This window comes from Anoplopoma fimbria, chromosome 21, assembly GCF_027596085.1.
Source record: "Anoplopoma fimbria isolate UVic2021 breed Golden Eagle Sablefish chromosome 21, Afim_UVic_2022, whole genome shotgun sequence".
Lineage (NCBI taxonomy): Eukaryota > Metazoa > Chordata > Actinopteri > Perciformes > Anoplopomatidae > Anoplopoma > Anoplopoma fimbria.
In genome coordinates this window covers 2,094,640-2,122,452 of record NC_072469.1, presented here as the reverse complement: position 1 = coordinate 2,122,452, position 27,813 = coordinate 2,094,640, and the positions used below count along the sequence as shown (strand labels likewise).

Here is a 27,813-nt window from a genome sequence, read left to right as displayed (position 1 = left end):
GTTGAAGATGGACGACAGCCACGTTTTTGCCGACTTAATGTGAAATTAACAACATTTGGCTTTTAGGTTTTCATCTTACAATAAATAGGGGTTAATTCTAAAAGCATAAAGTGTTATATTGCGTGGTTTTGGTGCGCGTTAGCTCGCGTTAGCTCGCGTTAGCCTGGCGGGTAACACAACGACGGTAAGAGCTGCGTGACGTGAGCTGCTAGTTAGCTTTAGCGTTAGCATGCTAAAGGTTAGCCTAGCTTCCTGGGGGTTTTGTTTACGTTTGGACTGTTTGGGTATTATAAAGTGATATATTTTAATCCCCACTTCTGGCTCTCTTATGGTCATGAATGTCACCATATAACACAGTGGAGATTGAGGCTAAAGTTAGCTTGTTTGCTAGCTAAAAACACGTGTGAAGCTAGCATAACAAGAGTGGAAGTTTGTCAACAAATCAACTAAAATGTGCTTTTAGTGTTTTACATGTCAATGGAAGTCCAGCTTAATGTTAAATTGTGTAAATGTGGATCAGAAAGACAACCTGTAGTTATTTAAAAGTTCACTTAATTTAGTTTAATAAACATTTCTGCAACAAATCCTCCTTTTAGGAAGGTTTTAATGTTATAAGATGTCTTGAATATATGATTGTGTTTAGGTTGTAACTCAGAAATGCAGCTACAGAACAATACAATAAGGTAATATCATCATAATATGATTCTGCAGACATTTAAATAGAGAATTAACACAGTTTTTATTTAATAAATGGCCCAGTATGACAATCAATCTGTGCTTTAGACCTTTGATTCAAACAAACCTTTAGAGGAATAAACAGAAAGATCCTTCATCCGTCATGCAGTAATCAAATTAAAGTATAAACAATTGTTATTTTATTATGCTGCCTATTTGTCAAAATACCCTCATATCAGAGTGAAATCAGCATAGTCGTCTTGCAGTTAATCATTTGTCTCCAAAATGTGTCCACTATTGTAGAGAAATCAGGTTTTAAGATGAATTTAACTTATTTATGTTGTATTTTGTATTTTCACTCTTTAAACTGCTTCACTGTTAATGAATCTAGTATCTTATAAAACTTTTCCCTCTTGACAGAAACTAGATGGTGTAGTTAATTGTCAGTCATACTCATAAAATAAATAATATAATAATCCTTGAAAACCTTTATTTGTTCAGTTATAGCTGCCTTTTTCTGTGACGTGTTGTTTTGCTTGCAGCTTAAATCTTCAAACTAAAAACTCTTCTTTCCTTAAAGGTTGACAAATGTCAAGACCACGGTCCCGATCGCCACGTTACAGGTAATTGTATTTCCATTATTTCATTTACATGATGATCTTTAGTTTTGTTTTGATAGAAAAATATCTGGTTTATTGAATAAAATAAAAAAAATACACATTTTTTTTAGTGAATGCTGATTTATTTTCTACTGAGGTTGTGACATACGTTTTTTATCATCATTATCTTTTTCAGGAGGTTCCCGTGGGATGAACCGGACTTTGATCCTCATAAAGTCGTTGCAGAACTCGACATGAATCCGTCGGACAGGAGCCACCGCTCCCGAGAAGATCCTGAAGAGCACTGGGACTACTTCACCGAAGACATGCAACCCGACGCCCAGAGGAGAACCCCTCCTTTCCCAGACGACCGTCAGTTTGGGCATCAACGCCATCCGAACCAGGAGGAGTTTTACCGCCGGAGGCCGTCGCCACATCACAGCGTGACGAGCTTTGATGAAGACCGGAGGATTTCTCCACAGCATGATAGAGGAGGAGGGCATGGAGAGCGACGCAGAGGAGGGTTTAGAGAGCTCTTTCAGAGATATGAAAACAGGGAGAGGTTGCCTCAGCCGCCGCCGAAGGTGATGAGGGAAAAATTGCCGCCGACGCCGAGATCTCACTCGGACCACCAACAGAGAGAGCCGGGGATCAGCTGGAGGAGAGAGGAGCAGGGCAGAGGTCGAGGGAGGTTCAGGGACCTCAGTCCCAGTGTGAGGTTGGATGACCAAAGAGGCGGAGCAGGTAGGGAAAGAGGAAGGAGGCCCACTCAGGGTCCTAATAGAGGCAGACGAAGAGAGGATTCACATCAGGAGAGGAGCCCCACCTTTAAAAGGCAAAGGAGGGAAATGGATGACGCCACTCACCTGGGGTAAATTTAAAGCAAAATGCTTTGCAGCACTGTCGAAAAGGAAACGAAGAATGCAGAGGATTCTCATCTTTCTAATTTTCCCATAGTGCAAAATCCCTCACTGTTTGTCATCACACCTTATTTTCCATAATTCAAAACGCTAGGCTAACTAGTAGTCTGCATGGCTTAAACTCTTCTTGCTTTGCAACTTCTTCTGATTCTTTAAACAAACAAATCTGCATGTCTTATGTTGGAAACACTCTAGTCGTTGATGCAAATGGCAGGAAGTAAAATGTATGCTACAGAGGCGATGAATCAGATATTTGATGTGTCCAAAGCTAATGTCAACATTTAAAAACCAGATGTGAAGTTGAATAACGAGCATGAATGATTGTTGAACCATGTCACCTCCTCTTATGCTGTCACAGGTTCAGGGATGAGGAGGACTTTGGGGGACAGCGTTACTCGGTGAACTCACCCAGAGATATGTTTGGAGGAGACACTCAGGGGAGCCTCCCCCGCGGAGACACTCGGCACTCGGGACCACTCGTCGTTGAACACGATCACGGCATCACAGACAGCAGGGAGCCGTCACGGTGGGAACAATTTGACGGCCGCAGAGATCTCGACCCCGACTTTGAGCGACAGAGGAGTCCCCGTCCGTCGGGCTCCTCTCAGGAGCGTTTCAGGACGTCGGAGAGCCGGTTGGATGATCGGGAAGACGCGAGAGGTCGGCATTTTCAAGACAACTGGAGGGACTCGAACTATCAAGAAACTCGGAGGAACCCTGCGCCACAAGAAAGACCAAACCCCGTGAGATACAGTAATCGAGGGGGTCCCGTGAACCACAGGGGGAGGGGTGGTCCTCACCCGCCGAGAGGCCAGTTCAGCCGCGGACAGGGTGTAAAGACCGGACCGCCCAGGAGCCAACCACGCATACAGCCGTCCTCACAAGGATACCAAGATCTTCCTCACGAAGAGCAGCAAAGACCGGGGTACCGACCCTTCAGGGGAGATGATTACGAGGGTCCCATCGAAGAGGAGCCCGACTGGGCCGAGGAAGACCCGCCTCAGCAGTGGGAGCCTCGCAGGCCTGGAAGTCTGGAGCGACCCCAGATGAGGAGCAACTTGGACCCTAAAATGCCCCGTCAGAGGGAGCGAGGATGGAGCGATCAGAAAACCAACAACATGAAGGCTGCGACGGAGGAAACGCTAACCATCAAAGTGGACATGAGCCGACCCGTAAACAATAACAGGTAGAGTATTTAATAATAAAAAAATTCTAATTCTGAAGGGTGGGAGGGGAAAGTTCACACTTCTCTTTCTGAGTTCATGGAAAGCTGCTGACGGAAGAAGAAACAAACCGTCGTGTGGAGGCTTGTTGAGAATCACAGGACACATTTTCATCAAACTGGATGTGTTGCAGTCTGAACCTCTGCTTCGAATGTGTCCCCCGCCGTACAAGCATCATATTTCTCCTTTTGCATCGGATGCCTCGCAGAAGTTTCTCCAAACATCAGGAAGAGACGCATTACTGCTTTTAAAGTAGAAGCCCAGGAAAAGTTCACACCTCCAGAAGAAATCAAACCCCAGTTGAAGTTACTGAAGAGACGTAAGGGGTGTATTTGGGAAAGTGACCTTGTTATACTCAAGGTGGAATCACTTACAAATCATTCCTCTTTATAATTCTACAAAAACAAAAGGAGGCACTCACCAACTGGGAACTTAAACTCTGCATTAACTCTCACACATCTTTATTCTAATGATCTGATGAGATGCAGAACGCAAGAAACAGGAGAGCACCTCCAACAGCAGACGTCTGGATTTTAAACCTGAATGATTGATGGTAAGGAACCATCGAAACAAGTACGTTCTTCTCAAATGTTTTTACATTTTTTGGCCTTTAATTCAAAGTCTCAGCGAGCTAGGAGGCAGATGGAGAAGACGACATATGAGAGGTCGTCCTAGCAGGATTCAGTCAGAGGCCATGCACCCCAAGGCCGACCTCAGAAGAAGCAAGACTCTAAAGGAAATGAACAAGTCAATGCGAAGAAACATCTTGAAGATCAATTTGAAAATGCCTGAAGCAGGTTTTGGTTCTTTGTTACTCAAGTTTGCTTTCCCGAAAGCTGCTGTAAAAGGAAACACCCTGCAAGAAGAGAAGGATGTTTGAAGGGGTGTTGCATGGTGTCATCAGTCAAGAAAGGTCCTTGGCATGTCATGGACCTCAAGAAAAGTTTGTCATGTAAACATTTTTGACTGAAAATGGAAGCACACCATCCGTTAACCTCCTGACTGGAGTTGCCTCAGGTTGAGCTGATTTCCACAGTCGGTGTTTATGATTCTCTAAATCATTTGAAGGAACTGGATTTGCATTTCTGGCTTTTTTTTTTGCGATAAAGCAACATCACTTGATCACACCGAGAGAGGAATTGTTAAAGTTGGAAAAGCCGTGCGATGAAGGGGGAGGAAATGTTTGGAATATTTTAACGACATAAATCAAGATATGTGACAGGAAGATGAGAGCGTCTCTGAGCTCTACAGGAGCTGTTTGTCCACATGCCGAGTCTGAGGTTTGGAAAGAAAAAGAGCCTGCATACATTTATCAGAGGGAGCAAGTAAAGACAAACAACACCGGCTATGTCAACAACATGTTCTGACAAGATTTCCCACTCTGTGGAAAAATGGCGGCATTTATGTTATTGGAAACTTTTCTCTGGAGGAGGATTCACAGCATGTCCACAATGTGAATACTGAATTGCATCCAAGTCCAGATGAACTGAACAACTAAAGCGTACTTCAGGGACGTATGGATCAACAAAAGAAAGAAAATGAACGACCTACAGCTGATTTTTATCGAATTATAGGAACTGTGATGATCGGTAACTTGTCGGAGCAGCTGATAAAGAAGACAAACACAAACCTTGACAGACACAACACCACTGACTCAAGATGTCATACACCGTTTCAAGAAGAAATTGAAGCCATGAACATAAACATCAATGATGTTAAAAAGGAGAAATCGAAGCATCATTAATGCTGTTGCAAAGAGAAAAATACAATACAGAATACAGAAAAATTGGGAAATTTACAGCCATGAACGTCATCGTCATGATAAATGGATTCAACAAATGGATTGCAGCCTCATCACTGCCATCGAAAGGAGGAAGCAAAGCAATGAGAATAAATATAAATGTTGTTAAAAGGAGCCTTGAAGCCTTGAGCAAAAACACCATCAACGCTGTTAAATTGGAGCAGCGTAGGAGGTGTTACGAGAAATGAAATCAAAACCTTTGAAGATAAATATCGATGTTGATGAAGGAGAGATTACAGCGTCATCAGTTCTGGAAAACAAAATCAGAAGTCAAAGCCATAAACGTCAACATATCTGGAAAATGGAAGAAGTTGAAGCCACAAACATAAATATCGTCAACCTGGAAAGATAAAAGAAATTCAAGTCAGAAACTGCTGAAAAGAAAAAAGGAAGTGCTCGACATTCACATCATCAAACTGAAAAAACAACAGAGAAACGAAAGTGTCTTCAGTGATGTTAAAAGATGAAAATTACAGGAAGTGGCACCAAAAGCTAAAAGAGGATCAGTCAAATCGAGACGAACTGAGAGGCAAGTTTTAACAAACATCACTGCTCAACATCGGACAAGATGATGACTCAAATGTCAAGTTTTCCACAGAGCAGCCGAACAACATGACAGGAGGCTGAGACCAACGATACCACACTGAAGACTTAATGGATCAAACAAGAAAAGAAGTGTGAACTTTCACCCAACGTTTATCTCACCTGTTCAAACAGAGAGAAGAGATATCTTATTCACTTCTCTGGTTTTCACTTTGAGTCTTTATAAACATCCATGAGAAGGATTATGAACTCGTCAGATTCCCCTTTTTATTCAACACAGAGAGTTCAACATTAATGATTTTGACCGAGCAAGTGGGTCAGAAATCTACTTGCTGCAATTCAAATTCTTTTATTTATTAGTTGTTATCAAATAACACTAAAGACTTGAATCAATTGTCATGTTTTATCCGTGTTGCTCTCAAAGTTGCGACAAACTCAACGGTACGTAGTTGGAGTTTCTTCCACATCGTCTCCAACACCGCCCAACTAAACTCCTCTTTATGGGATAATTACTACACCTCATAAACTCTGTCTTTACCCGCCGCCATTTTCTCTCGACAGTCCAATCCTCTCTGAGCATATTCAACTCAAGAAGGAAGCGAGATGTCTCAAGTTTATTTTTTAAGTTGCCCAAAGTGCTGCAGAAAGGTAAAACAACAAACAATATGTTAGCAGGCTTCACTGTTCATGTAGGATTAGTTATGGTAAACAATATCAGTTGTGGAACTCAGGAAAGGTAAGTTTCTCAGGTAAGGTAAAGATGTTGCTTTTATTTATCCAGATGTGATGTTAAGTATTCTGGCTAAAATATACAAATATTACAGGATATTAGAACATTAATATTCTGTCTTTACAGGACTTTAAACGACTTGTCTTTTAGCTATAGTCATTTGTGGCAAAGAGACTGAATCAGTCACAGAACGAGTTAGACTTCAATATAGGATATCAATATAAATAGCAGTAGAAGTTAACTTCCTGTGTTTTAAGGATCCTAAAACCTGCAAACAAAGGTTTCATTTGTTGGTTTCATTCCTCTTCCTCTCCTCTTCCTCTCCTCTGCAGCTCGCTGTGTTACTCCTCGGACCGGCAGCTCTCTTTGGATCTGGTCAACGTGGGTCGGCAGCGTCTGGACTTCCTGCCGATGCTCGAGCACTCCGGCACGTACCGGGAGTCGTCCACGCACACCGGGACGTTCGCCCAGGAGATCATCACACTGGTGCACCATGTGAAAGGTCAGCACCGCAACAGAAATCTGTTTTAAAATGTACGATTACGGCATTCAGATTGTCAGTATGTCTAATCAGAACTCGTCCTATCAATTATAATGTTTAATTGTGTAATTCCCTTAAAGCACAGGCGGACAGAAGCTGCTTTCTTTCTACTGGTTTATTTAAAGCTTTCCTCCAAATCCACCATGAAAACCTCACATTAACACGCTCTAGATTAGAAAATACAGAGAGCATGTGGAATAACATTTCACCAAAGTAAGATACAGAAAAACAAACTTGTTTTCTGCAAGTTTAGCAAAAGGGAATAATCTTCTGGTGTCCTTAAAACCAAATTATAGTCTATTTAGAGCGGCATAAATATTTCAACGGAGCATTAAATTGTCTGTGCATGCTGCTTCTTCTTGCTTAGACTTCAAAATAAAAGCACTATAAATGTTGTGCTAAATGAAATACTGGGTATATAACAAATGCAACTTAAAAACGTTTTCTATTAAGACGTCTGCTTTTGGGAAAAAGCAAATGAGTCCAAACTATATGAAGAGAAACTCCACGGCCAATTATTGGATTGTGATTTTAAAGCACAAATACTCACCATGTTTAAGGCGTGAAAGTGTTTCTTGTCTGCGTCCACAGAGCAGTATTTCAGAGACGACGGCGTCACCCTGACCGAGAGGTTCTCGACGCCCCAAACGGGCGGCTTCTCCGACGAGGAGACGGAGGAGCTGACGCTGGACGAGAGGTTCAGCTCAAACCGGTACGTCGCCCGGTGACGGACCGGAGTTACTGTTTATGTTTATCTTAAACCTGGTGGACAAAAGTAAAAGGTTTATAGCAATATTTACATTTATTCTGTAAATGTGCCTTTTGAGCAAAGTTTTTATTTAGTTTTTTTGTATCTTGCTGTATTGTTTGTTCTTTTAATTGCAGTATTAACAAAGTCAAGTTTGTCGTTTTTGAATGTCTAAATACTGGAGGAGTTTAAAGTTCTTTCTTCTTCTGCAGAGGCTTCAGCTTAAATATGAACTCGCTGCTTGACGACGACGAGCCTCTGTTCTCCAGACTCGGACCTTTGCAGGTAAACAAACGACTCCATCTTTAATACTCTGCATCCTGAAATCAATAGATCGTTAATCATTTATTGTTGATTTGTTGTTGATGACAGCCGGTTCGAGGCCCCGGCGACCTGAGACACGACCTGGAGAGGAGGAGACAGGAGAGGCTGGAGGGGGTTAAAGTCACGATATCAGGGAGCAGCGTGTCACAGCGCCCCCTTGGGCAAATCAGGTGACATTACACTCATTTCACCACCTGATGTCATTGTTTAACAGACTTAACATTGTCATTATAGAGCGCTGCAGGGGTGAGTTATTTTTGTAGACCAACAGGAAGTCAGAATCACACAAACAGCAGATGAGATTCTTCCATTTGATTTTTTGATTTTCATTACACAAAATAATCTCAGTGTGAAACAAATGATTCTGATATTTACAGGTTTTGTTCATCAATATAATCTTGACAAATGAAGTGTAAAGTAAGAAGCTAACGGTAAACTCCACTAGATCACATGACTTCACGTCTCGTGTATAAATGTTGATTCATTCCTGCAGCACTCTATAAATCTGTTGAGTTCTATGAAGTTTTTATGTGAAAACTTTGGAAGATCAGTTTTTTCTGATAAGTTAAATAACTTATATTTTAGGGTAAAGTATTAAAAAGTGTCCAACACACTTTAAGTTGATAAATTAAGATTTTTAAAATGTATTCATTCATGCTAAATAAGTAAAGATTTATTTATTTAGAGCTTTTCAAAACAAAGCTACAAAGTTCTTTCGCACAAAAATATAAATTAATCACTTTATTTTTATCCAAAACTGTGATTATTTATGCTGCAGTGAAACAAAAACGCTCATCAAATAAACACAAAGTAGAAATAAAACTAGCTAAAGTGTGTTTTCTTATATTTTACTAAAGTATTCTGTACTTTGTGTTCATGTGTCCGTCAGTGATCCGGGCTTCGACTACAGTGACCAGGAGGAAATGTCTCAGCTGGAGGACGAAGGATTCTCCAGCTGGCCAGAGGAGCAAAGCCGGAGACGAGAAACACACATGGTGAGCGTCACAGAGTCATGTGATCCGTCTGATGGATGGATCACATGACTCTAACCCCTTTCTTTGTCTCCGTCTTCAGGGACCAAGGAGAGGAGCTCCGTTCGCCTCCCAACGCAGGAACACTCGACCCGTCAGCCGGATCGGACCGATGAGGAGACCGAACAACCGCAACAACCCGGCAGGTAAATAAACTCTTTAAACTAAAACAGATTCACATTTCTGTGTCAGGATCACGTTATAGATTAAGTAGCTATAATAATATATAAATTAAAAATAAATAGAGAAGCACAAATTGCATTTTCCTGGCCGATATCCGATTTTTTTAAAAGTCTGACCTACTGATTTTCTTTTTTCCCCCAAAGAACTATAATTGACAAAGTACAAGATCATTTTTGTAACTTTTCTTTCATGGAAATATATTTTATATTATTAAACTGAAAAACAGAACAAATCAGGATATCACAAACACATATGGTCAAATTAAACAATAAAGACATAATCGCATATATCCTTGACAAAAATAATATTAAAAAAATAATAATATTAGATATAAATATATACATATTTAATAATATTAAATAAAATAAAAAATATATTAAATAAATAAAAATAATTAAATAAATAAAAAATAATGAAACAAAAAAGGATAAATAATTATATATATTTTTTACTCATCCACATCATAAACTATTGATCGTGTGTCCCGGTCCCTCCCTCCCTGCAGCTGCTGTCTCGTGACACATTTAGTCCGGTTTACTCCGTTGTGTAAGCGCCGTCTTTCCTCTGGCAGCTTCACACTGCAGTCGGTTAAATAGTTCCACGTTCTCCTTTGACACGTGACTGTTTTTAAGGAGGGTTTCCCCTCCAGAGGTCAGCTCCTAATCGGACCTGACCCGGTCCAAATCCCATCTTCCTCCCTCCTCTCTCTCTCTCACTCTCTCCCTCTCCCTCCGTTCACATCCAAATCCTCTTCTGTGTTTCTACCCGTCGGCCGTGACCTGGATTCCTCTGACCTCCGCTCTCTTTCTGGTTTTCGTAGGTCCTAACTGGTGATCGGACACTGGGAAGGTTTTCCTGTTTGGATGCTGCTGGTTTTACCTTTTTAAAAACTGCTCCTAAAAAGTGTTTTGGGGCCGAATTGTGTCGCCGTCGTATCAAACTGTGAAGAAGATTGACATTCTCACCTGTTCAGTCCTTCCATCTTTGTTTATTTGTGTCATTCTAACAATGATGTCTCTATTTTTCCCTTTTCACACTTTATCTTTATGGATGTTTGGTCTTGATTTCAAACAATATTTTATTTTTTTTAATCAAAAAGTCATCGTTTATCTGGATTACGTTGGTTTGAAGCATCTACAGTTTTATCGGTGTAGACCTCACAGAAACGGAAGATGAAATTGATTAAAAACACTGAACTCGTGTGAAGTAACAAGACTTTAAAATGACTGTGATCTTCTATCTTTAATGTTTTTGTTGTCCTCCTCAGTTTCACATCCTAACACCACCAATAAATAAAACACTTTGATTTAGATTTTGTCGTTATAGAGTCTCATTGTGGTGTTTCAAAGTCACTTGTCATTTTTAACAAAAGAATATGGATTTCTAACAATGAAACAGTTAAATCAAGTCTTATTCACAACATTGAACTAGTCGCAGTAAAAAGAATAACAGGTTAGTGAAGAGAATTTCACATTTCTGAGGTCAAAAACAAACTTTCAAGCTCAAGATGGAATTGTGAGATGTCACTTTTGTTATAGCACTTGTAAAATTCGGATAAATATCATGAAATATTCTTTCGATTTTATTGTTCATCGTGAGTTTTCGTCTGTTATGGTCTGACAAGTAAATGTAATTTTCCCCTGCAAAGTGTGTAAACATCAGTGACTCACACGATAACTACTTTTGTTTGATCATGTTTGATCAAGAAATAATTGCGAAACACAATATTGTTGTTTTAAAGATCATTTTATGCCCATAATATTGATAATATAATGCAAGTTAACCCTTTAAAAAAAGCAATGAACTTTTAATTCTAAAGGATATTCAGATATTCAATTTCCATGTCTTATAATGGACGCATGTAAACACAACAGGCAGGTAATTTCTATATATTGTACTAACTGTAATTAGTATTTTTGTGAAATGCATTAGTGAGTATTTTATCTGTGAAAATATGGAGCTAGTGTTTCCTAATAAATATCTTAAAAATGTCCTTAAATCTGACTGAAAAACATTTAAAAGTCAAACTTTTGAGTTAAATTCAAACCAATCACCTCAAAAAAACACATCAGTTATTGTCAAATTAATATTTATTTCAAACCATGGGTGAAAATACATAATAAAAAAGACAACAGTTAAGTTTTCAACAAGTTTTAAACTCTTCAATTTCACAAACTAAAAACACTTGTTTCAGAATAAAACTCACAATTTACATGAATACAATACTGAAGTAAAACAGCTTATGACTGGTTTCCTGTTGAGCTGTGGACAAACTCGTCAGCAGCGTCTCTGTTTCACTGCTGATGAAGGCACACGGAGGTAAGAAGCTGCATTCAGGGTCGCCTCTGTAACTTCACTGAGACGGATCAATAACAGGACATCTGATGCTTTCACAATCTTGAAAATTCAAGAGCTTATTTTAAAAACATTTTCACATTTTGTAATTTTCAGATTAACAAACAAAGTTGTGTTCATGTTTTTCAACTGTGGGAATTCACCAAAAATTACTTTCAATCAATAATGAAAAAAGGTAATGCAAAATGAATCCAGCATATTAATAGTTTTAAACACAGTAAGTTTAAACCTCCAAGGGTCTAAATCCAGGTAGAAATGTTAATACATTTTCGTTTTTTTAAAATAAAGGGGTGCCTGCACAACATTTATTTTTTAAATAAAATACATTTTTAGTTTATTTTTTTTATCACAAATCAAATTTGTATGTTAAAGTTTTTTTTTTGAATAAAAAGGAATTAATTTGAATCATTGTAGGTAAGAAAATAGATAGTTATGGAGTTGGTGGCGGTAATATGATGTGTGATGAGGTTCATTCGACCTCGAAAAGTGAAACGATGTGATTACTTGACCAAAAAAATATGAGTTTATTATCTCCAAGAAAATTCAAGTTATTAATCTCGTAAATTTATGATATTGTTTTTCATAAATGTACCTTTTTAAGCTCAGCTTTTTTTATGCTGAGAATCTTTTTGATTTTTTTCATTTTAATTTGGAAAATATATATATTAAAAAACTGACTTTTCTTATACATTTCTGACAATGTATTTCTTCTAAATTTACAACTTTTGTTTAAAAAAAATCTGATTTTTTTTTCTCTAAATATTAACCCCTTTCCCGGGTTTATAATTATCATTTTTTTCTCCCTTCATGGCTCTAACATGCTTTCATAGGAGACTCTGTACATGGAGAGAGCTGATCTCACTGCGTCGTCTCTCCTGCTGCAGACGTTTCCTTTAATCTGGTCACAGATGCTGTTTCTCACAGATTAACACTCATCTCTCCAGAAGTCCACATCAGCACCAGCAGAACCTTCATAAGTAAAAACATGTCGACCGTCCAGTAACCAGGAGGGTCGTCTTCATCATCTAGTGAGGAGGAGGCTGCAGCTCCTCAGGCCTGGCCCCTGGAGGAGACCCTGTAGCACCCAGAGGACGTCTGGGTTTCAGGTGAGTTCAGATGTGTTTCCATAGAAGGATGTAGAAGAAGAAGAAGAAGAAGAAGAGGAAGAAGAGGTGCTGGTTGGGGAGTCAGAGGTGGGAGTTGCAGGGTAAAGGTCGAAACGCCACCTCCATGTTCTCCTCCATGATGATGTCGTAACGGCACATTAAAGGCCTGACGGAGAGGAAGAAAGAACATGATCAGATGATTAACTGTAAAATAATCAATAACATTAACGAGGTCCCGCCTCCCTTTACTGCAATCAGAAAAATGTATCTCAATTTTATCCCCTATTTAAAATGTCTTTGAGACTTTGGAAAAACGCTTATTAAATAAAATGTATTATTATTATTATTATTATTATTATTATTATTATTATTATTATTATTATTATTAACATAACTATTATCATTATTATTATTTTGTTATTGTTGTTATTAATATTATTTTCAGAATTATATTACTCATAGTATCATCACTATTATTATTAATATTATTAATACCATTATGAATATTATTATATTTATTATAATTAATTATAGTTATTGTAATAATAATTATATCATTATTATTATTATATTGTTATTATTATAATTGTATCATTATCATCATAATTATTGTTGTTAATATCATTATTGTATTTTTATTATTTCCATTATTATGATTATTATAATTATAATTATTATCTTTATTATTATTATGATTATTATCTTTATTATTATTATCTCTGAGTTTCGGACTGTTGGCCAGTGGTAGAAGAAGAACTTAGCTCTATCACTTGTTACTGAAAATAAATTGTAGGTAAAACAACTTTGAGAACAACCAACTCTGGGTTCAGGACTCTGGGTTCAGGTCTGTGGGTTCAGGACTGTGGGTTCAGGTCTCTGGGTTCAGGTCTCTGGGTTCAGGTCTGTGGGTTCAGGACTCTGGGTTCAGGTCTGTGGGTTCAGGACTCTGGGTTCAGGACTTCTCTGTGGTTCAGGACTCTGGGTTCAGGACTCTGGGTTCAGGTCTCTGGGTTCAGGTCTCTGGGTTCAGGTCTCTGGGTTCAGGACTCTGGGTTCAGGTCTCTGGGTTCAGGTCTCTGGGTTCAGGACTGTGGGTTCTCTGGGTTCAGGTCTGTGGGTTCAGGACTCTGGGTTCAGGACTCTGGGTTCAGGACTCTGGGTTCAGGTCTCTGGGTTCAGGTCTCTGGGTTCAGGACTCTGGGTTCAGTACTGACCTCTGTGGTCGATCCAGCGGTGTGAAGCGGATCCTCAGCAGTCTGATCTTGTAACGGGGGCCGATCACGTTGCCGGTGTTGATCCGCATCGAGATCTTCTGGACCGGATTCAGGTCCTCATCGAACTGGGCCAGCAGCCTCGTGGAGGTGTACTGCTCGAACCGCAGCAGCTTTCTGAGAAAAACAAAGACCTTTAGTTTTGATTTATTTCTGTTTGTGTTGTGTGAACTTATGCAGGTCATTAAATAACGGACTCACTGGTCTATCCGGACCTCCGTGAAGTTCCTCCCGCTGTGCAGACGGATGTAGACCACCCCCCATCGGAGGTACTGGTTCCAGGTCACCATGTCCACTCTGTAGTTCAGCTCTGACATAAAAGAAAACACATTTACTGTACGTAGAAGCAGAAATCTAACAATGTGTAAATATGAGTTTGTTCATTTAGAACTCGAATGTTATGAATGAAGCTTTGAACTGTTTTCTTCATATTCTGTTCACTGATTTCACCATATTTTCCTAAACCTAATTAAGTTGTTTCCTGTGAGGACAGAAGTTTATTTTAGCTTCAGCTGTACTTGTATAAACTGTGGGACAGATGTAGTGAGGTAGAAAGTAGAATGAAAAGAAAATACTCAAGTAAAGCACAAATACCTCAAATGTGTACTAAAGTATAGTACTTGAGTAAATGTACTTGTAACCCTGCAGTGTGTCTGACTCACTCCTGTACGGCAGCGTCGCCGTGGTGCTGAAGAACACTTTGGTTTGTCCGAGCTGCAGCAGAGTCTCCCTCCACTGACTCACATCGTACCCTGCAGGGGAGAAACAAACACACAAACAAACACACACACACACAAACACACAAACACACAAACAAACAAACACACACACACACAAACAAACAAACAAACACACAAACAAACACACACACACACAAACAAACAAACAAACAAACACAGGTGATCAGACAGATTGCGATTAATAAATACATACATCATTTATAAATATAAATGCGTAGTAAACAAAAACCAGTGCAGAAACAAAAAAGGTTCTGTGTGCACGGATCAAATGTATTTGCCAATAATAATAATAATAATAACTTTATTTATATGGCACCTTTAAAAACAAACAGAGCAAGACAAACTTAGATAAGAGTTAAACCCTGATAAAACAGTATAATATATGAAATAATAAAACCAATCGATACAATAAGAACAAAAAATGAATGAATAATAATAATTCAGTTAAATAAAATGATAATCTTAATGATAAAATCAAGCTGTAAAGCGACAACATCACATAAAAGCCAATAAGGTCTTTACAAATGGATTTAAGAAGAGATTTAAAAGCCTTATTTCTTCAGGCAGGTTGTTCTGAAAGCTTCCACTTTGGATCAACCAGAAGGGCTCACCTGAGGATCTACGGCTAAGACAATTATTCTATAAATATATATATATTTTTGGGCCCGGCCCAGACGTAGTTATCGATCCAATAAAGGATCTGTTTCTGTATCTAGAGTTCTCCTCCTATGTGTTTTTATCACCTGATGACACGTCTAGTATTCCCCCCCACAGTCTGAATGGTTGAGAACCTACCCAGCACGGGGCAGGAGGCCGGTCTGAAGGCCTCACACTGCAGACAGCGGCCCTCCAGGAAGTCGCTGTAGGAGGAGCAGGGATACCCGGTGAGGCTGCAGGTCCGGTTCAGAGCGCACAGGAACAAGAACACGGAGCGCTGGTGGTCACACACGAAGTAGGATTTACCTGAGGAGGAGAACACAGTACAATGAGTCAGTGTGGATTTATGAGTGTGTGTGTGTGTGTGTGTGTGTGTGTGTGTGTGTGTGTGTGTGGGTGGGTGTGTGTGTGTGTTGACCTGCAAAGATGGTCTTGGGACACCCCGGTTGGTCGGCTCCTCCGTTGGCGTAGAAGTCGATGTGACCGTGAGCTCCTCTCAGACCGAATGCTGCAACATGAGAGACAGAAAATATGAATCTTCATCTCAGGTTACATGTTGGAATATGTGTCAGTGAAACAAATATTTAGTTCTTATTCTATACAATTATATTATTATATATAATAATAATATATATATATATATAATATAATATAATATTATTATATATAATACTATTATATATAATACTAATATAATATATAATATAATATAATAATATATAATATAATTATATAATTATAATTATATAAATACTATTATATATAATATAATATTATTATATATAATAATATATATAATAATAATATATATAATGATAATATTATTATATATAATACTATTATATATAATACTAATATTATATATAATAATATAATAATAATTATATAATTATAATTATATTATATAATAATATATATATATAATAATATTATTATATATATAATAATTATATAATATATAATATTACTTTTTTATATATATATACACTTAATTTCAAATTTAAAAAATAAGGAGAAAATTCGTTTTTACCATGTTTGTGCCTCTGAGGTTTTAGTCTTAATAAAATAACTTGGCTAAATGAACCATAGCCATTTTATTTTGATTATGTGCTTTTTTTTAATAAATGAAAACAACTAAATCACCAGCTGATAAAGGTCTGTCAGATGGACTACAGCTTCACTCATTTAGTTGAAGTGTCCCTTAAAAAAATCCCCAAATTTGAGCTGTTTAGTTTCAAAACAGTAACAAAACATTTTGCATTTGGAAGCATTATAAGGAATAAATTGTTTTTATGAAAACGATTAAATGATAAAGTGTTTCTGTCACTTTGAACACAGAATAGAATCTCAGATAAAAGACAATGTTTTGGTTTATAACTTGATGAAGTTACATATCCAATATTTGAAATGTATTTAATTCCCTACATGATGATGGTGTGTTTAAGAGTTCAAAACGTTAAATATGACAATAAATAAAGTGGTTAAACTGAACTCACAGTTCATGTCTGTGTGCAGAACGTCCACAAACATGGCGTCTGACGGGTCCAGCCTCTCCTCTGGTCCGGCGCTGGTGAACATCGGGCCTGCCGGGTCCAGACCTGGAGGGGACGAGGACGGAGGATCAACTCAGGGTTATTAAAACCTTAAACTATGTCTACAAACACGGACTCACTGATTTAAATATGTTTCTATATAAAATGTGTCTGTCTTTGTTAACGTTTACTGAAAATAAAAACATTTATATGTTCAGTAACATGTTTTATTTATGATTTTAGCAGAATTTATTTGCAACTTTTCATTTAATATATTAAGTTTTGCTGCTCTGATGTTTTTTCTGCCTTCAAGAAATGTTTTAAAAACAGTCTTCCATCTCTGGTTTCTGTTTTCTCCATTTATCAGTGAATTTAAATCTCTTAATTTGTTTGTTTATCATATGTTATTGTAAATTTTCACATTTTCTATTTTTAATTATGCTTTTTACTTTTGCATTTTGTTTATTTGTTTATTCTGAATACATATAATAAAGAATTCTTTGTTTTATTTACCTGTGATCCGTCCGATCTTCCCCTTCAGGTTCGCTCCCACGAACCCAGCCAGGTGAGCTCCCAGACTGACCCCGATGAGGTGGACCGAGCTCAGACAGGCTCCTTCCTCCTGCAGACACAAAGACGTTAAGAGAGTCCGTCACATTTAAGGAAGATATTTTGGTTTATTTCATGCATGGATATGAAATCTGTACCGTTTTAAACAATAGACAGAATAAAAACTGTGATGATATAGAAACTTGCAGGCTTTGAGTCCATCTTTTTTAAGATTATATACTTAAATTCAGCAACTTTTCACTCCTGGCTGTGTACAGAAGGTTATAAAATATCATTAAGATGTTTTTTTTGGGAAATACAGTTACGAAATATATAGGAGAGAAAAAGAAATGTAGATCAAAACATGTTGGATGCTCTTAGAAAACAGAGAAAAACATTTGGATAAACAGGAATGCAACGAGGAAAATATAAAAAAGCCTTTATTATAGTAACAAAATCATTAAAAAAGATCCAGGGGTCGAAACATGTTGTCTCTTTAAATGTTTAAGCCACTAAAATGAGGTAGTAAGGATTTTGGAGAGCCTGGATTCTCTTATAGAAATCGATTTTTTATTTAACACAACTAAATAAATAAGAAATTTGGAAAATTGTCAGGATGGAGAGGCTCATTGTGGGAACTTAGACTCATGAAAATAGCCTATTTATAGACTGTATAAACAGCCACCTCTGTTCAATGATGTTCTTGATTCAATTCCAGGTTTAAACAGAATGTGTGCAACTTTTTTTGTCTAAGGACAATTGAAATGTATCTTTTTAAATAGTTTTATAGACAGACTTTTGTATAAATTATCCAGTAAGTGTATTTCTTTTGTTAGATTTTAGCTATACATCTTTCAAATGTAATATTGACAACTTTACAGCACTCCCTGTGATCTTTGGCCTCCCCGGGACCACACAATGTCAGAAAAAATAAAATATTCTGCTTGTTTTATGTTCAAGTTTGTTGATATATTTCTTTGAATCTGCAGTAAAAATAAATTGGCCTCTTGCGAGCAGAATAACAACCTGACAAACATCAAAACTGACATATTTTAACTTTATGAAGTGCAATATTCCCTCTCTTTTTAGCTCCGTTTTTGGTCTCCACCACCTCCTGAGTGACTTATCTGTCTCTTTAGCTGTTAAAAGCTCCATTATGTCCATCAGCTTGTTTCTAACTGTCTAACAATGTGCTGAAAAACCAAAACCAGGAGCTAAAAGAGGCTGAAGGGTCGGTGCCGGCGTCCCTCGTACCTGCATGGTCACGATGAAGCTGGTCAGGTTGTGCGCCGCCTCCCGGGTGTAGCTGACGGCGGTGAAGTAGTTGAGGTTTGCCGCCCCTTTGTTCCAGTCCACCACGATGACGTTCATGTCCTGCTGCTCCGTCAGCAGGCGGACCAGGTGGTCTATCCAGATGGGGGGCGCCCCGGTGGGCCGGTAGCCGTGGACCACGAAGGCGGTGGGGCGGGAGGTGTTGAAGAGCGGCTGGGAGGACGGGCGGTGGTGGTCGAGCTCGCGGCCGCAGCCCAGGTTGGAGCGGGTGTAGAGCAGCAGACGGACGTACAGGCTGGTTCCCATGAAGCAGTGAGACAGGTTCAGGTCCGTGAAGTTGTCGCAGGACTCGCCCTCGCCGCTCTCCTCCTGGCCTGGACGCACCACACGGGAAAAATACATTTATGAGTCAGAACGAGACTAAATATATATAGAAAATATTAGATGTCTGTCCTCAAGACTCAAGAAATAGATATAAAACAGTATTAAATTAAAATAAAAGAAGAAAAAGATGAACTAAAAGAAAGTGGAAGGTACCACAAAGGTCAAAGGTCACTGAAGCACAAACAAGACAAAACTTCAATAATCTGTAAATCTATTCATCGATCAGCAGATATCTGCTTCTATCTGTGACAACATTACAACAGCAGTCAGACTCTTGAGTCCTTTTTCTTTATCTGATGTTTGCTGACTTGTTTTTAAACCTCTGACCCAGTTCACCTCTCCACACTTCTCATCCGCTGACTGTAAACGCTGCTGGGGTCAATTCTCTGTCTGGTCAGTGACGTTAGGACGTCTTTAGCTCCATGTGAGGATTAAACTGGGAGTCTCTTTAGCCTATTTAGAGTGTCTTTAGCCGACATACTGTAAATAAAAAAACAGGCTGAAGACGGGTTGGTGTTTGTTTTCTCACCAATTAATCCCCACTGACTGGAGTATTTTACATTTTAGTTTAATAAAACACAAACAGTATCTTCCAACAAGTCCATTGTTTTCTCAGATAAAGTTATCTCTGTCCCTTTAATTAAATAAAGAGAAATAAATGTTGCAATAAAGAAGATTTAGTGATGTTTTATCATTGCGGGGAGACATCTCTTAGTTATTTTTTAGAGTACTGAAGAGGTAAAGTTATCCAGTAATTCACTAGAAAACAAAAGATTAGAAAAAAATCATAATTCTATGCAGCAGAAATATGTTTTTATCATCCTTCTCATCCTGTAAATGATCTAAACAACATTAAGATATGTCATGTGGCCTCTTCTGAGTCCATACAACTTGTTTAAAACGTTATTTAAACTTTTGGCAGTAACTATATTTAAGATGTCCTTATATTTGCGTTCACGCTGCAGCCCTTTCTCCTAAAAATAATGTTTTTTGTTCCGGATCACGATTGTTTTTGACGTATTGTTTTCCAGTGATAGTCCGTTGTAGTCAGTCAAACACAGGAAGCTCACCCAGGAGACCGCTGTTCAAGTAATACTTTTAATAACAGTAGTTTTGTTTGTTTTCAATTTCCAACGTTAACCACGTGTTTAAAACTTTTTGAAACCTGCAGGAGAAAATACGCTTCCATCAAAATGTTCTCTAGAATGCAGTTTTGTTGCCGTGGTAACGTCATTTTTAAGGAGCAAATATGTTGCGACAAGAAAGTTGTTTCCCGTCAGAATTTTAATCTTGCTGACTGGATGTTTGTTGCTGCAGTGCATCATGGGGGTCGTAGTTAGCCTCACATCTGAAGTTCTTGTACCTTTAACCTTTTTATAAAAAGAAACAGATCATTTTCTAATGCAGTTCTGAACATTATGTGCTGGCAGTTTCACTGGGAGAGTTTCATGCAGATCCAGGAGCTTTTCATAGAAGTTTTTCTTTCTCTAAAACTACAAGTTATCGTCTTTACATCCTGGTTTCTGTACGGTTTACATTAACGAGATATAACGTGTTAATTAGTGAGTTTAAAGGTGCTGGTAGGCTGACTTCAGACTAGCTGTTTCACTAATTGCCTCCTGTCTCAAGCTTAAAGTGGCATCCATCTTTTCCACTTAACTCTCAGCAACTAAGCAGTTATTTACAGTGTTGTTGCAAACATGGGCTGGTTAGCATGTAGCATAAAGGCTACCGGAAGGCCCCCGACCTCCCATGGCGGGTGGCGATCCCTGCTCTGCAATTAGCAAACACACACACACACACACACACACACACACACACACACACACACACACACACACACACACACACACACACACACACACACACACACACACACACACACACACACACACACACACACACACACACTCTGCCCTCAATAGGATCAGGCTGTTATATAAAAACACCTCATCCCCTCAGCGCCCGCCCACCCAGAACACCAGAGGGAGGAAACGGCCCCAATCCAGACCCAAACGCACACATTAGTACACTATGAATAGCTGAGGACCATGTGTGTGTGTGTGTGTGTGTGTGTGTGTGTGTGTGTGTGTGTGTGTGTGTGTGTGTGTGTGTGTGTGTGTGTGTGACATAGTGTATATATATACCAGCAGACAGAAACAGAAGGCCTTAACTTAAACATCAAAGTGGAGCAGATTGACTTTAAATAATCTGTTCCTTCTTAAGATGTCACAAACTTTATTTAAATGTTGGTCAGCTACTTTTTTAAATCTCAGTTCCTCTGTAATAAATCAATCCCTCCTTGAATAATAAGACCTGAACAGTGAGCAGCACTTTTTCTCTGCTGAATGAAACAGCAGTTTGTGTTGTTCTTACCTTTGCAGAGCGCGAGGAGACCCAGCAGACCGAGCAGTCTGCAGGGCAGCATCCTTCCTACCACCAGAGACGAAGAGGGAAATGATGGAGGTGAGGACGGAGAGGGAGAGAGAAGGAGCTCTGAATGAAGGAGGGAGGGAGTGAAGGAGGGAGAGAAGGAGGGAGGGATTGTTGTGAGAGGGAGGGAGGGAGGGAGGAGAGGTGGTGTCTTCACCTACGGGAAGGATCGGTTTCTAGAAGGATGCAGACGGAGAAGAAGGAGGGAAAAGACAGATATTGATGAAAGAGGATTAAAAGGGTTTGTAGAGGAGATAAAAAATGGAAAAATCATTTACTAATTGAATATTAATGTTCAACACTGTTGTAATGTGAGCCATAGAGTGCAAAATATCAATATTTATAATTTTTTTATAAAAGTACACAAAAATAACATGAAAGAAAACACATCTATGTATCTTTTGCAGGACCTTCAACTCGCTCAGATCTCAATGATACAATTGATTTTTTTTCCATACAATTTTTTTACTTTATAATCTCAGAGAATATTCATTTTTTTCTTGTAAATTTTTAGTTTTTTTCCTCGTAAATTTACCATTTTAAAGGATGGAGATAGAATGGACATTAAACAAAAGATTTAATGAAAGGGAGTGTTTAGATAGCGATGAAAAGTCGAAGGGAGTGGAGGATGAAAAGGAAAGAAGAGAAAAGAGACAGTAGAGGAGATACAAGAATGGAGAAATCCTTTCCTACTTGAATATTTAAGAATGATTAAACCCTGTTGTGAAGTGAGCTGTCAGATACAAATTATGTTAATTATATTAGTATTTATTTTTATGAAAGAACATGAAACATATATGTATCTTTCAGGACGTTGAACTCACTCAAAGGAAACTGCAGTCTTTAGGATTTATCTGATGACATATTGACAAAATGTAACGTACAAGAGGTCTTACATGAGGGGTAAAGTGCAATGCATACCGATGTCAGCATTATGTTCATAAAATAACACAGAAGGAACATGCCATTTTTAACTCAATAGCAATTTAAATCAACTTAGGCACATTTTTGACATTTTTTTCCTGCAAAATGTTTTACTTTTTTAATCTCAAAGAAAATTCATTTTTATATCTTGTAAATTTTGTGTTTTTTTCTTTTAAATTTACCACTTTAGTCACAAATAATATTCATTATTTTTTTCTTGTAAATGTATGTTTTTTCCGTTAATTTATCACTTTAATCACCAAGAATATTATTCTTTTTTTCTTGTTAATTTGTCACTTTAATCACCAAGAATATAAATTATTATTTTTTTCTTGTACATTTGTTTGTTTTTCTCATAAATTTACCACTTTTACTACAAGAATATTCAAATTATTTTCTTGTCAACTTGTTTATTTTTCATGTAAATGTAGGTAGGTGGCCCTGATCTGAGCTCCCTTTCTCTGTTTAGTGAGGTTTCTGTGTGATTGTGCCATAAAAAGTTGGAGCCTCCACCAGTTCAGTTATTAATAGCTCCTCCGGTCCGACCACACGGCACCCAGCCCACGCTGCCCTGTACTCACTGCATTCATCGTGTAATTTAACATCCAGGGACTGAAAAACACTCTTCAAAAGCAGAGAAACTGAGCTGGGTTACAGTAATGTCAGAGTGAACGCTGGAAAAATGTAAAATCAAGAGCTGAGTTTGACTTATTTTAAAAACATAGAGAGAGAGCTCTGCAAAATGTGTTTATCAGAATGAATACTACTTTATTTTATGTTAAATCTTTCTTTATTTCAGGATGCTGATTCCAAGGTTTTGTTATAAATTCTGATACTAGTTTGTTTGTAAAGAGACAATAAAATATGTATAATTTAGTGTTCTTTAAATTGATCTCCCCTCTACTCAATTCTTATAAGAAAAGTTTGACATTTTGGGAAATACTTGTTACTTATTTGCTTTCTTGGTGAGGATCGATCCTATTGGTTCATCCATCAGATCACTGTCTGGATATCCATTGTAGACTTTTGAAAAACGGTGTGGTTGATGAAGGTTTTTAACGCTATTTTAAGTTTCTGAACGCATTTTTTCTACCTTCCAAGCATCCGTCTTTGTCATTTCTTTGTATTTACACAATGAGAATGGACTTTAAACATGCTTGTTAAGTTATCTTTTACAGTAAACACCATGTCTGATTAAATGTTTCTTTTGGTGTGATGGATTAGCAGTATTTAAATCTCCGCAAGTTTATTTTCTTTTACAATTTGACCAAATGCATCCAAAAAACCTGAAATATGCAACAATGAGAGAAATACTTAAATGCAACAGGTGTTAGTGGAGTTTTTCTGTTCACATTTGTGTGTTTTTTTGTGTCTCTGCAGACCAGGAGTGAACACTGATTGGCAGGTGAGCAGCCAGGTAAAAGGTCGGCGTAAGGTCACGATGTCCCGGCCAGATAAAGAGCTTACCTGTGAGGCCGCTCCTCGGTCACATGACTTGGCAAATAACAGAGAGGACTATGGAAGAGATTATAAAACCAGCAACGTTTGGTCAGGATGAACTACCTCCTTGTAGAAATACTCTTTTTTTTAAATCAATCACATGTATTGTATTAAATAATTATTCAACAATCCTTTGATGGATTAGTGAGATCTTTGGTGCATAAAGTCATGTTCCCCAGAGGAAAAAAAGACTGTTGATCCTCTGACTGTGAAGGATTTTTCCTTATTGCATGTTAAACTTCCCTCATGTAGGTTAAAGGTAACTTAAGACAGGGCTTCACAGGTCAGGTCAACTGTCTGTCTCTCTTGGCCTGTCTCACTCTATGTGCTTCTGATAAGGCAGAGCTGACTCTGGCAGCTGGTAGGCCAAGGTCAGCTGAAACCTCCTGTATTCGGTTTGGACTCAACAGGCTGGCGTCTGGTTGGAGACGCTGGATAAGAGAGACTGTACAGAGGCTATGTTGTTGTATTTGTATTTCCTTGTTTAGATCTTATATCCAATAGAATCCTCACACTTGCCAGGCTGATTTAGAACTAACCCTATTTGAATATAGCGGAACTTAGCTGGTCTGGGGAGGGTTAAATACTTTGAGAGATTTCCATCACACTGACTTTTATTCTAGTGGCACCATTAGGTTCATATTTGCGTTTTTTTTTAAGTGAAATATCTCAGCTGACAGATGATTTCTGGGAAATGTAGTGCGGAAAACAAGACAAGACAGCGACTGCAGGTATGTGAGGTGAAGCGCCACAGGGGGGAGTCCTGACGCCGCTTCCTGTAAAGCTTGAGACGACTTCAACTCTCCTCCGGCCAAAATCATCTCACAAACACACACACAGAAGAGAGAGAGGCAAGATAAGAATCAAACATCTGAGGGGCCTTAAAACAGGATGCAGGAAGAGGAGTAAACTACAGAGTACTAAAATTTTGTACTATGTTCTTTCTTATGAATTTAATATACAATATTTAATTATAATATATAATTTTATTTATTTATTTTAACCATCACAAATCTCACACTGTGATTTCTCTCAGTCCTACTGAGTACGACTCAGTTGAGCTTCAGTCAAGTCTGATGAAAATGATCTGAAGTGGAGTTGGAGGGATGTGGGCATTGAAAGACACTAAAGAGGTGCATTATGGGAAGTGTAGAGTAGAATGTAGAGTTTGGCTTGTAATAGGACCAAAACACTGTGGTATTTATAACTCTTGTAATTAAGACCACCTAATTCATGGTTATGCAACACTTAATTGTTTACCTTAAAAACATATAAAATGTCTTTATCCTGAAATGTAATTGTCCAGGTTTCCTTTTTAAATAAAGTTGAACAACCACCCAAAACATTTTGGTATACATACAGTGATTAAACACATGACTGATGTTTTTTCTTCTAGTTTAGTCTTTTTGTCCTGGATATATTCAATGCGAAACTTCGAAGGAAATTTTTCCACTTTATTACTAAAACAAAAAATGTATCTGCTAATTATTTTCTCCATAAAACTAAACCCAGAACTCTCTCCCTCCTTCAGTTCTGGCTGGCCGACTTAAAACGCATCACTTCCGAAAGCAAAAATTCAGAGATTGAGCGTCCGAATGAGCGTTCAGTGAACTTAAATTGATTAAATGAAACAGATGGACGGAGCTCAGACACACCTGTGTGTTTTATAACTGTCCAGACAGGAACCTTGGCCCTGGCCTTCCTGGAGGCCTCGGCAGGTTGAGGGGGAGGGTCAGGTCTTTAAGCTCCACCCGCTCCACCTGAACGCCCCACGGTCGGAGGCAGCGTGCAGCACCTCCTGCAGGACGATGCGGGTAAAACAAGTATTTATACTAGTACTGAGGGAAGCACCAGTACTAGCTACTACTACATAACTGTGTAATTGTCTGATGTTTTCATAATTTATTTAAAAACAGGAAGTCCTGTTTTAAAATCTTTTTAAAAAGAGGTTTTATTTTCATAAACAGACACTACGAAGTAGAAAACTTTTATTATCAGGTACAAGTACCTATATAATGTTATTTTCTAATTTTGTTTCTGTTTCTTATATAGTAATACATTTATGTTTTTCTTTCGTCCTAAAAACTTAGCAAGAAGATATTCCGCTTTTCTGTATATTTACATTTAGAATCTTTGTCTTTTTGTCTTATTTAGAGTATTATTCATTTGTGTTTTATTTGCTTTTAATCATCTTTTAATCAGTTTTTAATCATCATTACAAATTGCATCACTTTTTGAAAGTTTCCCATGTTTTTTTAACTCTGGAATGAAATGTAAAATGTTAAAAAAGTAAATAAATAGAGTTCCAACTGTGGAAATGGGTTTAGAAAATAGTTTTTCCAGATTGTCAGGTGAGTCTTTCAGGATTCATAACACCTGTAAATGATGCTAAAAGAAGACTTCAAGGGATTTTTTCTTTAAATGAAACAGATGTTATGATAATAATATCAATTATTATCAAAATATTCCCAGCGTGGCCCTCAGCGTTGTCAGAGGGAGGGATCCACACCACAGCATCCACCTTCAGCAGCACTCCGTCTGCGGTTAGAACCTGAGTGAAGTGAGGTGAGTAAACACAGGAAATGGTGAGAGACGTTATCTTCCTGTTCTGCTCTTTGTGGATTAATTCCCCTTTATAATCTTCATGCAGGGAAGCTGCTGACCTTTTGCGGCCGAACGTTAAAGGAGACAGTCTGCAGGTTGACCTTCTGGATGAAGACCTGCAGAGACGAACACAGGTGAGAGGGTAACTGTGGATAACCGAACACAGTGTGTGGCTGGTCGCTAGGCTCTGCAGAGAAAAGATACGGTTGTGTTTGCATCAGCAACGCAGACAATAATACCATTTAGAAAAGGTGAAGGGGAATTGTTGGGAACAATTGTCTTACTTCCTTTTTTTCTAACTGAATTGAGTCTGCATTTCTTTTTTTCCATACCAGTATTTTTATTTTTATTGGTCCTTATTTGCTTTTGTATCATCGATTGTTGCTCAGCTTTATTATCTTATGTTACAACTTTTTTTAATAAAAGTTACAGACAGTCGGGGCTTCTAAGTTTTATCACATTATTGGTTTGTTCCTTTGTTATAAACTGATAAAAGTTTTTATTTCTGCAGATTTATACAAATAATATGATTGGATAAATAGGGATCAAAACTAGACTCCATCTTTACATTCATACTGTGGAGTAAAGAGAAACCTCCAGGATAGAAGGGTGTGTTCTTTAACAACGCGGCCCAGTCTGAAGATGACGGCCCTCTCATAATCCTGGATGACCTGCCAGACAGAAACCACAGCATATATATTTATTTATGTGTCTATCTTTGTATGTTGTAGTTTAAGTCATTTATCTGTTTTATATCGTGAATTAAATATCTTTGGATTTTCAACTGTTGCTAGGATTTTAAGGCTTCACCTTGGGAACTTGTGATGGTGTTTTTAAACTACGTTTATATTTGTTATTTAGTAAAATATATATCTCTGAGATTTTGTGGAGTAAAAAGTACAATATGTACCTCTGAGAAGTACAGTACCAGTCAAAAGTTTGGACACACCTTCTCATTCAATGGTTTTTCTTTATTTATTTCTTTATTTTTTTCTACGTTGTAGATTAATATTGAAGACATCCAAACTATGAAGGAACACATATGGAATTATGTGGTAAACAAACACATGCTCAACAAACCAGAATATGTTTTATATTTTACATTCTTCAAAGTAGTTGAATGAGAAGGTGTGTCCAAACTTTTGACTGGTACTGTAGTCCAGTAAAA

At 38.0% G+C, this 27,813-nt stretch overlaps 2 protein-coding genes across 2 annotated transcripts; one reads left to right on the top strand and one right to left on the bottom strand.

Annotated features, from left to right (window-relative positions):
- Nucleotides 1–10,630, top strand: zgc:112982 (uncharacterized protein LOC503771 homolog). Its single transcript, XM_054623172.1, has 11 exons — nucleotides 1–184; nucleotides 1,256–1,298; nucleotides 1,471–2,145; nucleotides 2,553–3,380; nucleotides 6,824–6,993; nucleotides 7,624–7,744; nucleotides 7,993–8,065; nucleotides 8,153–8,274; nucleotides 8,994–9,099; nucleotides 9,179–9,281; nucleotides 10,139–10,630. The coding sequence occupies exons 2-11, from the start codon at nucleotides 1,264–1,266 to the stop codon at nucleotides 10,150–10,152; spliced, it is 2,247 nt and encodes a 748-aa protein (XP_054479147.1). The 5' UTR covers nucleotides 1–184; nucleotides 1,256–1,263; the 3' UTR covers nucleotides 10,153–10,630.
- Nucleotides 10,631–12,860: 2,230 nt separating this feature from the next.
- lipib (lipase, member Ib) lies at nucleotides 12,861–21,612 on the bottom strand. The gene is made up of 10 exons (XM_054623287.1): nucleotides 21,561–21,612; nucleotides 18,783–19,174; nucleotides 17,493–17,601; nucleotides 16,944–17,045; nucleotides 15,866–15,955; nucleotides 15,586–15,753; nucleotides 14,713–14,802; nucleotides 14,252–14,360; nucleotides 13,994–14,167; nucleotides 12,861–12,945 (listed from the first exon to the last, which is right to left on the bottom strand). The coding sequence occupies exons 1-10, from the start codon at nucleotides 21,610–21,612 to the stop codon at nucleotides 12,861–12,863; spliced, it is 1,371 nt and encodes a 456-aa protein (XP_054479262.1).
- Nucleotides 21,613–27,813: the final 6,201 nt, after the last annotated feature.

Bases quoted from the DNA above. Each gene is read 5' to 3' on its own strand.
- lipib (XM_054623287.1), bottom strand. From the start codon at position 21,612: ATGCTGCCCTGCAGACTGCTCGGTCTGCTGGGTCTCCTCGCGCTCTGC. The intron at 17,046-17,492 runs GTAAATAAAACA...CGTCCCCTCCAG, and splicing joins GAAGATCGGACGGATCACAG to GTCTGGACCCGGCAGGCCCG. The intron at 14,803-15,585 runs GTAGGTTCTCAA...TCTCCCCTGCAG, and splicing joins GGCCTCCTGCCCCGTGCTGG to GGTACGATGTGAGTCAGTGG.
- zgc:112982 (XM_054623172.1), top strand. From the start codon at position 1,264: ATGTCAAGACCACGGTCCCGATCGCCACGTTACAG. The intron at 6,994-7,623 runs GTCAGCACCGCA...CTGCGTCCACAG, and splicing joins ACTGGTGCACCATGTGAAAG to AGCAGTATTTCAGAGACGAC. The intron at 7,745-7,992 runs GTACGTCGCCCG...CTTCTTCTGCAG, and splicing joins GAGAGGTTCAGCTCAAACCG to AGGCTTCAGCTTAAATATGA.